The 17,903-nt window shown below is 39.4% G+C and overlaps 2 protein-coding genes and 1 pseudogene across 2 annotated transcripts; 2 read left to right on the top strand and 1 right to left on the bottom strand.

Annotated features, from left to right (window-relative positions):
• The first annotated feature begins 10 nt into the window (after nucleotides 1–10).
• On the top strand, nucleotides 11–6,828 carry LOC139450814 (three-prime repair exonuclease 1-like). The gene is made up of 2 exons (XM_071232654.1): nucleotides 11–262; nucleotides 5,184–6,828. Exons 1-2 carry the CDS (start codon nucleotides 25–27, stop codon nucleotides 5,675–5,677), a joined length of 732 nt encoding a protein of 243 aa, XP_071088755.1. The 5' UTR covers nucleotides 11–24; the 3' UTR covers nucleotides 5,678–6,828.
• A 559-nt stretch (nucleotides 6,829–7,387) lies between these two features.
• Nucleotides 7,388–8,315, bottom strand: LOC139453829 (uncharacterized; annotated as a pseudogene).
• Nucleotides 8,316–11,339: 3,024 nt separating this feature from the next.
• LOC139450824 (uncharacterized) lies at nucleotides 11,340–16,710 on the top strand. Its single transcript, XM_071232664.1, has 4 exons — nucleotides 11,340–11,485; nucleotides 11,798–11,955; nucleotides 13,465–13,597; nucleotides 15,486–16,710. Exons 1-4 carry the CDS (start codon nucleotides 11,346–11,348, stop codon nucleotides 15,736–15,738), a joined length of 684 nt encoding a protein of 227 aa, XP_071088765.1. The 5' UTR covers nucleotides 11,340–11,345; the 3' UTR covers nucleotides 15,739–16,710.
• The last annotated feature ends 1,193 nt before the right edge of the window (nucleotides 16,711–17,903 follow it).

Raw genomic sequence — 17,903 nt, forward strand, 5'->3', positions numbered from 1 at the left:
ACACTTTTAAAATTCCGACGCATTATGGAAGAGGGGAGATCGGATGCCGACACACAATGTCCTATTCAAAGCTTTGTTATTTTCGACACGGAGACAACAGGTCTCCCAAAACAGAAACCAAAAATAACCGAGCTGTGTTTTCTGGGAGTCGGGCGAAAAGACCTCGGGACGAAAGAGGGCGTGGGTCCGCGAGTGATGAATCAACTGCTTCTGTGTGTCAACCCCCGTAAACACATAGAGCCTGAGGCTGCGTCCATTACAGGTAACATACAGCATTCTCAATACCATCGATGCTTCGTGAATAGAGCTAAACAACAGAGGTTGATTTTTCCACCTTTACAGGGCCTCAGTCAACTCGCTGAGCGTGTGGCGAAGGGTCTCATCCCGGGTGACAACGCACGCAGACTAAAATACGATCGACTGTGACAGAATCGTCAGAATGTATAACTTTGAATTTGTGGATCTGACCTCATTTAATCTGTCGTTTTCGTTGTGTCAAACTAAACTTTATGGTTGTGCAACGACTGAATCAGTGAACGTACAAATATACATGTAGATCTAACGGAAGGATGCATCAGTCGTACCACGTGACCCTTGTTTTGTTTCGCCCCTGTGGCTCAAGTACGAAAAGGCGGAGCATGCCTGATCAGTATGGTGGCCGAGAGGGGACATCGCTTTCTCGCTCTATCGCTCTCTCGCGGTTAAGCAATATCCCCTTTCTGACCTTTATAGGGTCCGCATGTGATATCTGCTGCAATTGGGAGGTAATGTTGAACTTTTCTCACAATTTACTTAAAACATAATTTAACTGTAGAGACGTAGGTGATTTTAAAACAATCCACCGATTTTTGCGTAAAATGTAATTGATTTATTTATGGCCCTATTAAGTTGTATGTGACCATCACGCCGAAAGCGCGTGGCAGATCATGGCAATACGCTCTAAGTACATCAGGTTAAAATCTAAATATATACTAAATATATAAGTTAAGAAGACTATTGTTAATTAGTCATGGCTGATTGTTTTGCAAAAATACAATTTTATAATTGTGAGTGTTCTACAAGTTTTCCGTAGTATATGATGATGCAGTGTGTCATAAGGTTCTCCGTAAATGTTCTTTTGACATTAGATGTATGTTTAACTTGAATTGTGTTTCTTGTCTTGTGCAAATCTACAAATATATGTACTTGCATATAGTAATTTGATAAACACCGCTGTGAGTGCGTGAGTGAGAATGGTTTCACGTCGCTTTTAACAATAATCCAGTAATATCACGGGGAACACCAGAAATGGGCTTCACACATTGTACCCATGTGGGGAATCGAACTGGGTCTTCGGCTTGACGATCTAGTGGTTGACGAACCACTAGGCTACCCCACTGCTCCCCATCGCTGTGGCGTTACCACAGTTGATATGTGTACTTGTGTTAACTACACATATGGAGAGACGTAATTAGTGTAGCCACATAGTTAAGGTTGATAACAATATGAAAGGCATTACTATGATTATTTAAAACATATATTAAATCAGCTATCATTATAATATGTTATGTATATCTTAAGTATAGTTTTGTCAAATTATGTATGTGTGTGTGCGTGCGTGTGTGACTTGCGCGCGTGCATGCGTGTGTGTGCATGCGTGCATGTGTGTGTGTGTGTGTGTGTCCGACTCATTGGCTGTGTAAAAAGATAGTAGATAACTACATAACTCACATCAGAACGCACAATTGTAAACCGTACAGTTTAAATGGATAGAGAATTGCTACATAAATATGTATATTCCTGCCTGAGCCTATACTATAATTGGATATCTAGTCTCTCCTGGCGGGAAAGTTAAACTATATTTTACAAGCAGATCAGCATTAAATTTTATTCCCGAAGACAGTTTGATCGAAAGTCATTATAAGAAACGAGTTGTTTTAAAAAAAATATTTACGAAGCATTTCATTTCTGTTGTCCAAGGAATGGTGTTACGGGTTAATGACGCTCTCGTAAGTCGTATATGTGACTTAAGGTAGAGACATATATCTAATTCATCTGTATTTTGTAAGGGAAACATAACTGTGTACATGTACAACTTTTGTTAGCATAATGTGCATACAACTTAATGAACGTGATTGTGATCCCGAAATCGGACGAGCACATATTCGGCTTCAATTCCAAATCTAATGACCGAAAAGAATAATTCTTTGGACGTTATAAACAATACAAACTGGCTAATAAAACTGACAATTATTTGTCAATATATGATCTCCTTTTTATCAGTTTTAAGATTGATGGAGGAATGAGGGGGGGATACTGTGAACAAAATGAAAATATGAACAGTGACTATCTGTATTCTGTGAATCTTGCTTATTTATTACACTACAAGAAAATATACAAGCTAAACGACAAAAAATTACGTGTGTATTTTGTAATATATTTATCTACTACAAGATGTTTAAAAAATCTAATCATAACAGGCAAAATTGCGGTGAGAATTACATGAATGGATCACTAAATGTCAGCAAAAACCGTTTTAATGTACGGCATTATGGGAAATATCGTTTTCTCGCTCTATCGCTTTCTCGCTTTCTCGCTCTATTGCTTTCTCGCTTTCTCGCTCTATCGCTTTATCGCTCGATTGCTTTCTCGCTCTATCGCTTTATCGCTTTATCGCTCTATCGCTTTCTCGCTCTATCGCTTCCTCTAATGACTAACCATAGTCATATGAAGGAATCGGGTGTTCTTTAACTTCTTTTGAATAGTATGTACTGTAAATCTTCAAATTAACGTTAGAGTTAATTATAAATGCAAACAAAAAAGCGTAGACTTAATTACCGCATTCGACGTAATAAGCGCCGAGGGCGCTCTCGAAATTAGAATATTATTTTGGTGAAAAAAATGTTGAGTTGAAAGATGAATTTCGTGGTTTATGCTGACAGCCTGAAATGTTTGTGTACGACAGATCTATTTTTCCCGAATTTAATTGCCCATAATTAAGTATGCATATAACGAGTGCTTATTATACGCGAATAAATAAGTCTTGTGTACATTAATCAATCGGAAGGGGTGCTAATTGGGATTGTTCACTAGCCAATATATTAACATGAATATGAAACCAATCAACTATCTATTTCTACATTACGGTTACTGAGAACAATATGTCATCCAAAAACTAGAAATTACATAATGGACATCCGGTAGTATTACCATTGCTTGGGTGAGGACTTCCACTTTGATGACATCTACTCCGCAAACAGAATAAGCATTGATATAAGCCTTGTTTTTAGGAAAACACTATTGCTTTTTAGGAAGTACGTACTACTCAGTGCTATTGAGCGGTGTTATTTGCTATTTGTTTTGATAACTTGGCCTGGGGGCGGGGGCTAAATAGGGCCATAAATCAATCAAAATCTTTTTTTACGCATAAATACGTGGATTGTTATAAAAGCACATATGTCTGTACTGTTAAATTATATTTAAGTAGATAGTGAGAAAGGCAATTACCTTGTTCGAGGAATATTGCCGTGAATATCCACATAAAGGAAAATATCCCGTCTGCAGATGTACAAAGACACTTCTTCGATGTCACGTGTCTTTTTAATAATGTCAGACAGACAGATTTATTCAGTAATCAGGCCTCCAGCCCATAATACATGTTAACGTAATGTACTTTTAATAATGTAATATTGTAAGATATATATAACGTTTCTTTATGTTTAAACTGTTCGTTTCTCAACTGATCACATAAGTTTGTTTCATGTATTTCACATAGGTACCATGTCTCATTAGTCAACTGAGATAGCACACGTGACACCTATGTCCACGTTCTTTTAAAAAAATCCATTGAGTAAGATGACAATGAAAAAACAATCAACGTATTATCGGCTAATCCTTTTTGAATTTTGTTTTTACACAGGCACTTCACGCCCAGATAGGTGTATTCCGTTTGCTTTAGTAAACCTACACATGTAAAAGCCTACTTCTGACAAATCCACTGTGCAAAATTTAACAGTGATTAATCAATCAACGTATAATCTAAATACTAGAATCTGTACTTTCCTAAGAAAGTGTTATGCCAAATATAACATATTATCCATGCAATCCCTTATCCGAAAATGCTTTCACTGCCGGGATACTTTTTTTTTATATTAAACTATAACTATCAGGTGAGCTTCCACAGTTCCTTTTGTCTGTTTGTTTAGGTTGGAGATGTAAATTAACGTACGCCCTTTGTAATATCGAAATCTTCATAGATCACGGCCGATTCACGGGTAACCAATCAATGTTGAAAAATGCGTATAGATATTGCCTCGAGGTTTATGTACGCCGTTCTTACAGACGCATCCCAGTTTATTATATACTTCAGTGCGAAAGACTGAGTTTTCTGAAGTTGAGAAAAGGGATATTTTCATTGCAGTGAACATAACACTTGATATTTCACTGCAGTGGGCATAATACTTTGACGGAACTATTGTCATACAAGAGTTACCTCCCCTTAAATTGTCTCCTTTTAACATAAGTCTCGCCCGAACATAAACTGTTAGTTCCATACTGCCAAGGCAAAATAATGACAGATGGTCATTTATGGAATTAATATCGCTTCATGCCGTTTGTTATTCTCTCGAAAATGTTTCGTTATAAAGTGTAAATTTCTCATTTAACTCGTCAATCGAGAGTTTGTTTTGCAAAGCGCCATTTTTGTTACTTGACCATGTGTGCATGCAGCGTGTATTCTTTCGCTTCCAACAGCGGTCTCCTAGTTTTCAAGAATATTTTTCCTCAAAGTTGATTTTGTATATAACTATATCTAAATGTATGATAAAGAACATTCGTGACCCTAAATATTTTTGGATACTTTTGTTATTATTTTTTTAAGATTTTGCAAACACGAAACTATTTTTCAAGTCGCAAATACAACTACTGAACCGTCCCTGTTTTTGAGGTTTTAGGTTTCAAGCTTTTGCATTTGTAATGAAAATAATTTTATTTTCGGGTAGACAACTACAGAAAAAGTATATAATAAATTGCACATTCCATGTGTCGAGTGAAATATCATGTTTTCACTCGTGGATACGGTTGTGCCCCCTTAATGGCCACATATCAGGTCTATGGGTCATTTTTGACCGACCCTACTTCTATAGTATTAGATATGTTAAACAAGTGATAAACAAGAGGTCATACCAGTATTTTATTGCTTCCAGGTCTGGACAATGAAGTCTTGGCGGACCAGAAGCCTTTCGACAAAGACATGGTTCAGCTGATATCAAGCTTTCTCAGTCGTCTTGCTAAGCCAGTGTGTCTCGTTGCACATAACGGCGACCGCTTTGACTACCCCCTCCTTGTCACCGAGTTGCGTCAAGCGGACGCAGACCTACAAGCCGACCTCCTCTGTGTGGACAGTCTGACGGCGTTCAAGAAACTCGAAAGTCAAGCGTCATTCTCAAAGATGTCAGCACACGAGGGACTTTCCCAAGGCGATGCCGACAGTTTGTCGTCGAAATCAACGCCAAAGAAATCATCCTTTAAATTGGAGGAAGTGTACAAGCGGTGTTTTGGAGAAGCGCCACCTGTCTGCCATACAGCAGCAGACGATTGTTTGACCTTGCTCAAGGTTGTGAGAGAATTCTCTCCGGGGTTCTTGGAGTGGGCAGACGACCAATCGAAATTGTTTAAACATGTCCCTCCAATGTACTAACGTATATATTGATACACGCAGGTATAATCCCTTAACTTTAGTTAATCTTTAATCTTAATATTTTAATTCTATGTCATTAAGGTGTTAAGGAATTACCTCGTACTGTTTCATGCACGTGAACTGACTTGTAAACTGAGTACAGGCTGATGCCTCCACTTAGACCCATTCATATCCACACATTTACACATACAATACTTTTTAATTTGAAGTTTACACTATACACAGCTTTTCAATTGGACGAAAGGTCGGTCACATGACCGCGAAATTGACGTTCATAAGTGTCTGACGTTCTCACAGTTTGGCCCTCACTCTATGCAGGTTCATCCTCCAATGAACTCACACAAAGTGAAAGTCAATTTTTAAATGTATATATTTTCTCACGGGTTCATAATTCTATATACACCGATTCACAAAATGGCGCTTTGTTGTTGATGGCAACATATAACGATCATTATGAAATTAAAAAAAACCAAGAGAAACAGCTTCCCACATTATGAAAGTGGATGACTGGTTTATTAAATCTTTATTAGAAATAATAATGACTTTTTCAATATGATTACAACGTTTTTCATCTTATGTTTTTGAATATCTGCGAGTACCGGCACATGTCTTGCAGTCCGACTTCGCAGTGTTTTTTGCCTTTCACTTCCTGGTTCGGCTTATCTGCGGGTCATATCATTTTCTTTCGTATTTCAATGGTCAACACCTCGGCTTATCTACGGGGTCGGCTTATCCGCGGTCATATACGGTAGGTGTGTCAATAGAGCATATGAAAGCATCTGCACGTTTAAAGCTGCTAGGTGTAGTCACCGGCCCTTGTGTCGTTGCTTAAATATGTCGAGTTCAATTAATATCTCGAGTGTCAGAAATGTACTATCTTTTATATCTTAACACAAGGCCAGACAATCCGTGCAACACCGCTCTCCTAATAGCGCTGCTTCTGAAGTAAAATCGCAAATCATGCATAAGAACTTCATATCTACCTTGTCTAGGGTGATTATTCTTTCAATTCCAATACATGACACATCCCAATTCTTTATTGCTCTGAAATAATACCGACCGAAAGCCGTCGACTCGCCACTCTGAAGCTGGTCTTCCTGATCCTCCGCTTGGTGTCGCTGTTCTCGCGTGAACGAACGGGAACCAGTCTAAAGCTAACTGGTCATAAATGAACGACATGAGACGCACAGAATTTGGTGTGTGTGTGTGTGTGTTTAGGAAACTGTCTGATTGGTCGATACTCTCAGATACCCTCAACACCTTTGTTTACTGGTCCCGTGCCCTTACATGTAACAGTGATGTATGGAAGGGAAAAAAAACCAACTAATATTTATTACATATAATATTTCGTGGCAGAATAGAAATTTCACAAACAGGTAACTGACAATTAACAAAACTGAGACATTAACAACAGCACACATGTGGCAAAAGACGCTGACATCTTGACATGATACACGACAAGGTACTTTGTTTACATTTGTGGAACGTTTATCTGGAGGGGAATCTAATAATCCGATTTCGGTTTAATCAGGCTTATGCTTTCCTCACCGTCCTACCTATTTCATATTCACGGTTTTATCATGAAATGAAAGCAATATAATAGCCATGTATGTCATACAATAAAAATTTAATAAACAGGTCATTTTTTACAAACAAATAAATAACAAAAGCGTGTCATCTATTTGATTCAGTGTTCAGAATATCACATTATTAACAGCCGCACATACGGCAGAGGACGCTGACATCTTCACACGGCACATAATTTGGAACTTTGTTTACAGTTCTGGAAAGTCCTTCAAAGAAGCTGGCCACTGTTCCCGAGGATGAAGGGAGATCACTCTGCATGGCCTTCAGTTTCTCTTGTTTTCTTTTCATGACGCGGTCCTTGTCGTGCTTGTTTTTTTCTCCTTCAGTTGACCAGCCAGACCCCGGAACATTCCTATGAGTTCGAGCCTCTCATGGCAGGGGTAATCATAATCCTTTCGATTGAAAAAGTTGAGTAAATCCTCAAATCCTGCCGGATTGTTCAATATTGTGTGGACGACGTTAATATTTGTCATTTATTGGTTCATAATATTTCTATTTAACACGTATGTAGAAAAGATTTGCTTGCTGTATCTGTTTTGCCAAAGAGATCTCTTTAATAGTTGAATAAATGTTAAACAGAATGGGTTTTTTCAATCTGTAAAAATACGAAGAATAAGGTATACTGAACAGAATATGCTTAAATACTTTCCTATCATAGTGTCCATAGACAGTTATAGTGTAAAACTTCAAGTAAACAATTGACCCCAACTTCTTCGTTATAAGGAAGAGTTGGGAGACACCAAGTCTGTCAGTTTTTCCTGAACTTCCTGGGAGTGACGTCAGAGTTGCGTAAAATCCACCCAGAACAAATCCTCTTCTGAAATGGAAATGAAATTTACTTTTTTGCACGTTACAATGATTTTAAAAACGAAATAATGATCATATTGTTTGATGGAAGGATCAGTCGGTTTTATTTCCGAAACACCCCCGAATTTGTCACTTATCGAAAGACGAAATGTTTGCAGTTTAGATAAAGTGTTATCTTTCTTACTTACACATGAATGTCGATTTCTGAGTAGCTGAGACTGTTTTCAGTGTACCACGCTAACATGTACGGTACATTTCTTATGTTCCCCCTCGATTAGCCGAACTCTTTGCATTGCAATGTTACATTTTCAACTGTAATTTTGTATCTTGAGTTAATGATGTAAGTGAGTGAGTGAGTATGGTTTTACGCCGCTTTTAGCAATATTCCAGCAACATCACGACTGGGGACACCAGAAATGGGCTTCACACATTGTACCCATGTCGGGAATAATGATGTAAGACGCCATTCTCCGGATATTTACCGAAAGAAATTGGGCTAGATAACTCTATGAGTTTGTTTTCTGTTTTCTGCTATATTTCGATGAATGTGAAAAAAATGAACGAAGTAGATAAATTCCCAACTGTGGTATTTGTACGTGAGTGAGTGAGTGAAGATTTATAGTTACATCGGCAATATTTCAGTCATATCGTGACTAAGGAATTCTTACGGATTCGGATCAAAGAATGCATGCATAAGACATACCTGTAGTGTTATGTTAGTTTGCCATAAGATACATTCGTTGTCCACCGGGCCAAGGATGGACTCTGCGAGAGGAGCGTACACAGTTTTCTGATGTCTTTATGCATGTTGTTGTTTATAATTGAAAACGACTACAAATAGTATATTGCAGTGTTATTTTAATCACACATAAACTATTTTGTTCTCAGTAATTCAACATTAGATTTCCTGAGAGAATGGATGGGACATTCTTATGTTCGGTCATGATTTCGTCAAGCCTGGAGAAAAAGACTGGTTATGCCTGCGCCCTCTTTTGGCATATTGTGGTAACCACATCAAGAGGAATCACGCTTAAGTTGGCAGTTAAGGAGTCAATGAACGTATGCTAGTATAATGAAGTGTAGCTCTGTGTATGTGTAAATATTGTGACAGAATAAATTATCATTTGCTAAGTATTCATTGTAATATTCATACAATCATATTTGCAATGGTAGCAGGTTTTGTTGAAAATTTACATAGTTTAGGATCGTTTAGGTGATTGCTTTCATTTTATTTTGGAGGTGCTTTGTTGTCCGTCTGAGAAATAATGTCCTCGGTGAGGGCCTTGCCCCCGACAACATCATTGATAACGTCTGCCTCAGCAGGTGAAGTGACATCATTGTCTACAACTCTCTTCCCGTGGCAAAGGCGTTTACTGACTAAAAAAGCAAGTTTCCACACTTGCTGAATTTGGCTGGAATTTCTGGGCTCGATCGTAGCGCCACCAGTGGCTATTAAGAGTTACATCCCTTCTAATCAGATCAGATTCCACTCTTTAAATCACGGTCCAATCGATAATCGAAATATATATTGTAATAAAACGGGTCTTACTTTGCGAAGTGCATCAAATCACGTGAGCACCTTGATTAAAAACATGATTTGGAAAATCATTTGGATTTGCTGACGTCGAGTTGGCGGTACAAATGCTTTGCAAATCCTGCAAGCGACCGAATTCTGTATGGCAGTTCACGAACCAGATGTCGACTTCATTGATAATCTGATTAAAATCAGATCTTAGTTCTTACTACCGCTAAACAAAGATTTGAGGATATCCCATCAGGGGTCACATCAGAACGACCTTTCATCCGACCAATCAGAGAATCACTTACCAGATCATGAAAGTGACTGTCGGAATGTGATTTCCAATCATGCAACCTCGAAAACATTGACACGGGGTATTCCGAGCGATAGGTACGGGATTAACGACTGAATCCATACAATCTAGACCATCTATTAGCCATTCGAAAATGTTCTTTTGTTCAGGTTTCAATTTTTTACGGAGAATTTGTCAAAATATGTTTTGAAGCGTAGTCGCCAATTTCGAAATTAGTGCCGTAAAGCCCGAGAAATCTGCTTTCTGATTGGCTAATGTCGACTTCTTGTCAGTCATTGGTCGGTCAAAGTTCGCGCAAGGTCGGTCTGACGTGACCCGTAATGGGGTGTCCTCAGATCTTTGTTTAGGGGTATCGAGAACTAAGATCTAATTTTAATGATATTGACTCGCTGCACGATTTTGATTGGATTGTGAATAGACTCGTTTGTCCAGCCAAAACATAATTCCATAATGCCAGCCTATATCGGCAAGGGTGGAAACTGGACTATTATAGTCAGTTAACTCACTTGCCTCGGGAAGATGGTCAACAACTGGCACACTTGAGTCGATAACAGAAGTACATGGGATTACCGGAAAACTGATTCCTGAAGTTGTTTCTTTGTTTCTTTAATAACGCCACACTCAGAAATATGTTCCAGACAATTTCCTGAAGTTAGTGAAACAGACGGGTCACCAATGTACGGTAGACACCCTGCCTGGACAAGGTGTTATCTCCACAAGGCTATAACTGTATAAAACATGAATTTACGACACCAATTTTCGATCTCATTTCAGATAAAGATCAGTGTGTAAAATTCCATTGGGCGGTCTGGTAGCTTAGTGGTTAAGCGTTCGCTCGTCACGCCGAAAACCCGGGTTAGATTCCCGACATGGGTACAATGTGTGAAGCCCATTTCTGATGTGCCCGCCTTGATATTGCTGGAATATGGCTCAAAGCGGCGTAAAATCAAACTCACTCACACTTAAAGACCCGTGAAGATTCCGGGGTAGAATAGGTCTTCAGCAACCCATGCTTGCCGTAAAAGGTGACTACGCTTGTCGAAAAGGCGACCAACAGGATCGGGTGGTCAGGCTCGCTGACTTGCTTGATACATGTCATCGATCCCAATTGCGTGGATCGATGCTCATGATATCAATCACTGGATTGTCTGGTCCAGACACGATTATTTACAGACCGCCGTCATATAGCTGGAATATTGCTGAGTGCGGCGTTAAACAACCAACCAACCAACCACACTAATATGGTTTTTGTGAAAATTTGTCCCCTTTGACGGAAGGAAGGACGGGCGGACGGACGAACTCCGTTCCTATATTTCCCGCCGGGGAATAACAAACTACAAAACGTCGTCCACACAGCTCGCATTGTCCCACATTTTGACCCCGAATCTCGGTCACTAGCTATCAATGTCACAGTCAAGGCCAAAGTTCGATGGTGTTACAAAATGGCGCACATGTTCAATGCAGGGATAGAGCTAACCTTCACAGGTGACAACATTGCTATTTTACGAATGCGAAATGGGGAAAACAGAATTGACAGAATATTCACAGAAGCTTTCAGCAAAGCGCTGGATACAGTGGAAAGGTAGGACACCTGTCGTGTTGCCCGAGTGAGTACATTCAGTATTTTCACACCGAAGTATTTCACGTGACGTATATTCTATTTTAAGCATCGCATTTCATCGTATCCCAATGACGTGGATCGATGCGCATGATGTCGAACACTGGATTGTCTGGTCCAGACTCAATTATTGACAGAACGCCGTCATACAGAAGAATATTGCTTGAGTGCGGCGTTAAAAAACAAACTAACTAGGATGTATATTCTTAACCGGAATCCTCATGGCGGAGATGTGCTCATACCAATAATTTATAATTATAATTTTTTTATGTATAGGAATTCCGACTGTCGGGCCCTGATAACCACAGCGGAAGGGAAGTTTTACAGCAATGGCCTGAATCTCGAGTTTCTGAAGGGGAAAGAACGCTACTTGTTTGGTCTCTTGTGTTTGCGTGTGTTGACGTTCCCTGTCGTCACTGTCGCGGCTATTAACGGTGAACAATTACCTCAATGTTCTCTATCAACAATCAGCGTACAGTAAGGATATCACACAACTAACTGGATAGTGTTATTGTTTGTAACGAATATGTTTGTTACCCAATTAACATTCAGCGTCAAAGTAACAAAATATTGCGTGATCAGATTTAATGTACAGCCTGAAAAAATATAAAAATCAATAAATAAATGAAAATATATACAACCTAATTTCGCTGCACGGGAACATTCGTAATACATGAGAATATTTAATTTCACGCTTCAATATCTGTGCTGCATTTTAACTAGCCCGTGTATTCGTACTGGACGGGCATTTTGTCCGATTTTATAGGTTGTTGTTCGTACATTCGTATTGCACGTACAGCTTATGCGATTTGATCGCTGTTGCCATTACATTCGTAATGCACGTGCTTAAAATATATGTATTAGCTTAAAGTTTGCATTGCAGAAAGTAGGTCCGTTAACTGTCGAATCGTATTTTATCGTGATTTTGTACGGTGGCCCATAAGGGACATGGAGTCTGTTTTTCAATATTTTGATGTTTCACTTACTTTTATCGTAACCTTTAGCAAATTAACACAATATTTCATACAAATATGTTATAAATCATGTATAAAAACAACCGAAACATGGAAAATGTACTTTCAAGTAGCTACTGAGTCGCTGAAATGTGAAGCGAAAATGTCAAAAACTAAAATGGAAATGTCAAAAACCTAAACGAAAAGGTCAAAAACTAAAATGAAAATGTCAAAAACAAAAACGACAATGTCAAAAACAAAAGCGAAAATGTCAAAAACTAAAATGAAACCACAGTAAACTATATACAGATACAGATACAGATACAGATAAAATGAAAATACAGAAAACTATTTCCACCGCGGTGATAATATTTACACCGCGGTGGAAATAGTTTTCTGTATTTTCATTTTAGTTTTTGACATTTTCATTTTCGTTTTTGACATTTTCGTTTTTGTTTTTGACATTTTCATTTTAGTTTTTGACATTTTCGTTTCACTTTTCAGCGATTCAATATCTTGTTTACACATGATTTATCACATATTTGTAAGACAAATCGTGTTAATTTGCCAAAGGTTACGATAAAAGTAAGTGAAATATCAAAATATGGAAAACAGATCCAATGTCCCTTATGGGCCACCGTAATTTTGCTTGTGTATTGCCACACGCTTGAATATTCATGGAAAATCGACATTACGTAGCATATATTTCATAAGGTCAATAACTGAATGTATAATACTGAAATTGTCCCCCAACCATAACTGAGAAAGATATACTATCGCTTAATATATCCTTCCGCGGTGAGGCGGTGAAACGTCCGTTTACCCAGTTAGACTGGAAGGTAATAAAAAATATATTTTATGACATATATTCCTAAAAATATGCCCTCTCGAATCATAACATACTTTTTCTACTGTACTGTTTTGTTTTAGTCTCTAACATATCCCAAGTGTGCGAGCACATTTGATATTGAATAATTTATTTCCTCGAAGGTCACGCGTTTGCTGGTGGCGCGCTGTTGGCCTTGTATCACGACTTCCGGGTCATGCAGACCAAGCGCGGGTGGATCTCACTTAACGAAGTCTTCATCAAGGCCCCACTTTCTGGAAACATGCCATTGCTCAGGTAAGTTAATGCCTGTTGTTGTTGTGTATTTGTGGTCAAATATTACATTTACCTCAAAACTATTTCGCCCGAGTGAAATGACAGTTTCAGGCCCAACTAAATAACGTCCGGAAACGCCCGGAAGCGTTAGGGAACGTCCGGGAGAATGATATTAAATAATAAAGAATATTCTATATAAATTTTAAACCAACGTGTCTGTAATTACCATTAGGTTCGTTTTGTTGGGTAAAAAAAAACCTTCTTACCTATGAAATATTTCTTACCTTGTTACTTGTACTTAGTATTTTGGTTTCTTTTCGCTGTGATTTATTTGAACTGAACTTGTCATCATCACCTCGAAGGCATCAAAACACAGGTTGACAATACCAGAGTTCAACATCGACGGAATTGTTATTGAGCAAAGTAACCAAGCAAGAAACCTTGGCGTTATCTTTGATTCAAACCTGACCTACGAGGCGCACATCAACAAAGTCTGCAAAAAAGCATTTCTTAACATCAGGAACATCAGTCAAGTGCGACGCTATCTTAACACCAAGACAGCCACTACAATTGTACAGGCGTGCGTGCTATCACACCTTGACTACTGCAATGCCCTCCTGGTAGGATTACCAAAACACCTGATCCAAAAGCTTCAGCTGGTACAAAACTCTGCTGCCAGACTGATCACAAGAGCCAAACGCTGTGAGCACATCACACCGATTCTCAAAGGTCTACACTGGCTTAAAGTAGAACAGAGAATACGGTTCAAGGTTCTTGTTCTTGTGTTCAAGGCACAGCATGGTCTTGCTCCAAGCTACCTGGAGGATCTCATCATACAATACCAGCCAACAAGAACCCTACGATCTTGTGATCAATCGTTGCTTGAAGTGCCACCATCAAGAACAATCTCCTACGGGGATCGCTGCTTTGCAAGGGCTGGTCCTCTTCTTTGGAACGCCCTGCCCAAGGAACTCAGAATGCTCAGTGAACTTAACAGTTTAAAAAAACATCTGAAGACACACTTGTTCAGCAAAATATATACGGCCATACCAACTGTGCGAGCTTCAAGAGCGCTTTTGAGCAGTCAGTCTGGAAACTAGCGCTATATTAATAGGAAGTTAATAATAATTTGTTTGTGCGTCATTAACACTGGGTATTCTCACGATCGTACCAAACTTTGAAAGACATGTTTTACTGACTGACAGACTGCACTGCATTATTTAACTCCCGGACGTCTGATGAAACCTCCCGGACGCTCCTTGCTGCAATTATGACTTTATTTGTACACAATACAACAAATAGACCCTCGTGGGTAGTACAGGCATATGTAATTATAATTTCAATATTTAACTGACTGTTGTTTAACGCGGTAATCAGCAGTGTTCCGGCTGCACTCGGATGTTCGAGTTTGGGCCAGACAAGCCAGTGATTGCCGTGAAGTTAGAGGATAGTTTACTCAGTGTTAAGTGGGAGTTTTGTAATTGGAGTCAAGCACTATCATTTCTGGGGGGCGGTCGGGTAGCCTAGTGGTTAGAGCGTTCGATCGTCACGCCGAAGACCCGGGTTCGATTCCCGACATGGGTACAATGTGTGAAGCCCATTTCTGGTGTCCCCCGCCGTGATATTGCTGGAATATTGCTAAAAGCGGCGTAAAACCATACTCACTCACTCACTATCATTTCTGGGCTAAGCGGTGTCCTTTTCTAAGATCGACATTTCCGAATCGAAGTGGTAAAGAACAGAAGCTGTATCGTTAAGAAAGCTGACACCTGATTGTATTCTTCAATTAGATTGGGCGGTCAAAATTTGCCCAGGGTATATTTGAGCGATGTTTATTTGAGGTGTCCTCAGATCTTCATGCTGAGGTATCGAGTATGTAACATCATGTCAATAACCCTCTTGCTTCCAGAGCTAAACTATCCGGTCGGGCCAGTCACGATCTTGCTGTCTTGGGCAAGAGGTACACAGCGGAAGAAGCAAGGGATTATGGGATTGTAGATGTGGCCACTTCATCGGAAGACCTGATGTCGTCTGCTAGATCACTGGTCAATCAATACACGTCGAAACAGAAATATGACAGAGACACCCTAAAGGCCTTTAAGGAAGACTTGTACAGAGAGGTTGTTGACGCTTATTCCTCGCTCATGAAGTCAAGATTGTAATAGATCTAGCACATTGTGTGTGTGATTCTGACTATGATTATGTTTATATACAGAGGTATTGAATGCAAATTCATTCGCACTATTGCAAGGAAAGCATATTCCCTAGGTAAGGGGGTTAACTGACTACACAAGTCCAGTTAACTCCCTTGAAAATGCAATGAAAGTGATTTGGAAGTGATCAAACTAGGACATTGTGCTCCATTACTAGTACAAGGATTATGTTAAACAGGTATTAAACCTCCATGGAGAACATAGAATGTGAGCTCCTCGTCCACAGTGGGTATTAAACCTCCATGGAGAATATAGAATGTGAGCTCCTCGTCCACAGTGGGTATTAAACCTCCATGGAGAATATAGAATGTGAGCTCCTCGTCCACAGTGGGTATTAAACCTCCATGGAGAATATAGAATGTGAGCTCCTCGTCCACAGTGGGTATTAAACCTCCATGGAGAATATAGAATGTGAGCTCCTCGTCCACAGTGGGTATTAAACCTCCATGGAGAATATAGAATGTGAGCTCCTCGTCCACAGTGGGTATTAAACCTCCATGGAGAATATAGAATGTGAGCTCCTCGTCCACAGTGGGTATTAAACCTCCATGGAGAATATAGAATGTGAGCTCCTCGTCCACAGTGGGTATTAAACCTCCATGGAGAATATTGAATGTGGGCCCCTCACTTGAAATTTCAAAATAATGAGCAACCTCGAAATGAGTTAGTATGAGAAAAAACAAACAAATGGCCCTAAAAGGCTTGTATGAGTGTCCATGCATTCTTTTTAAATCGGCAGTATTAATTCAGCTCTTTTTTTAGAGAATACGGTTTCAACAGCCGATCGGTAATCATCATACAATAATGTGATTACAGATATTATACAGAAGTCACGGCTATATATTATATGCAGTTCCTCTCAATGCAAACTAATGTGATAAATAGGATAAAATTGTTTTATTATATTTTGTTTTATGTTATTAAATAAAATTTTAAAAAACTGAGAATACAGCATAATTACATTTATGATTTGCAGCCACGACGGTCTTGAACAGTCAATGTACCTCTCTGTGAGCGAGTGAGAATAAAACAATTACATCGCAATGGCAGTTTTGCAACAATAAAACAAACCAGATCAAATTTAAAACACATCATTATTCAATAGGCTTAGTAGTATCAACTAACACGTGAAGACTAGTTAGAACCCATGGTTGTCGTAAGAGGCGACAAACGGGATCGGGTGGTCAAGCTCGCTGATTTGATTGATGGATGTATCCCGATTGCGTGGATGGATGTTCATGACATCAATCACTGGATTATTTGGTCCAGACTCGATTATTTACACACCGTCTTCGTATAGCTGGAATATTGCGGAGTGCGGCGTTATACAAACAATCAAAACAAACAAAGAAGTATCAACTATAAACAAGCTATAGACCACCAGCAACGAAGACAAGGTCACCTTACTGGGAGACATGGGGACTTACAGTGCCTCTGCTTCCTGCAAGATTCCCGGCCCCAGCCGGATGTATGCCATCACTTCGGCTATCAGTGGTTGTACTTCTCAGATCAAGGTATGTAGAGCCAGGGAGGGATTTTGGTTCAACATGGCTTTGAACAGCCGGTTAATTATATCCCAGTGTGTCAGCTTGATGTGGGAGGAAACCCAAATTGATGCGGGTCTGAAAGTTTATCCACTTTGATGAAATCCACGAAGCATAATCAGGGCAAATCTGGCTTTCGAATTCACGACCATGGGTTCTGGTACACCTTTGAGTTCGATCACCGCTTGTGTCATACCAAACGACGAATAGATGGTACTTGTTGTTTCCCTGCCTTCCGCTCGGCATTAAGGGGATAAAACGAAGACTGGTCGGCTTGGTGTCAGTGTCCTGTGTTTGAGTTGGACATGTGCGTTAATACTGCAGCATGTTATCTCAGTGGGCTAGCACTATAAAACCGGCATTAGTCCGGACAAGTACAAGCAACCAAACGCACACGTACATACACACACATGCACGTTCGCATTATAAATGCAATAATCTTGAACGCGAGGTTTAACCCCATTTTACCTCACCGGGCCATATCACAATTAAGAGACAGATGAGAGAGGTTTGGTTTAACAGTATTTCAGTTACCATCTTCCCTAGGCAAGAGAGTTAACTGACTTTAAA

This window comes from Haliotis cracherodii, unplaced genomic scaffold (genome assembly GCF_022045235.1).
Source record: "Haliotis cracherodii isolate W230 unplaced genomic scaffold, xgHalCrac1.p SCAF_10, whole genome shotgun sequence".
Classification (NCBI taxonomy): Eukaryota; Metazoa; Mollusca; class Gastropoda; order Lepetellida; family Haliotidae; genus Haliotis; species Haliotis cracherodii.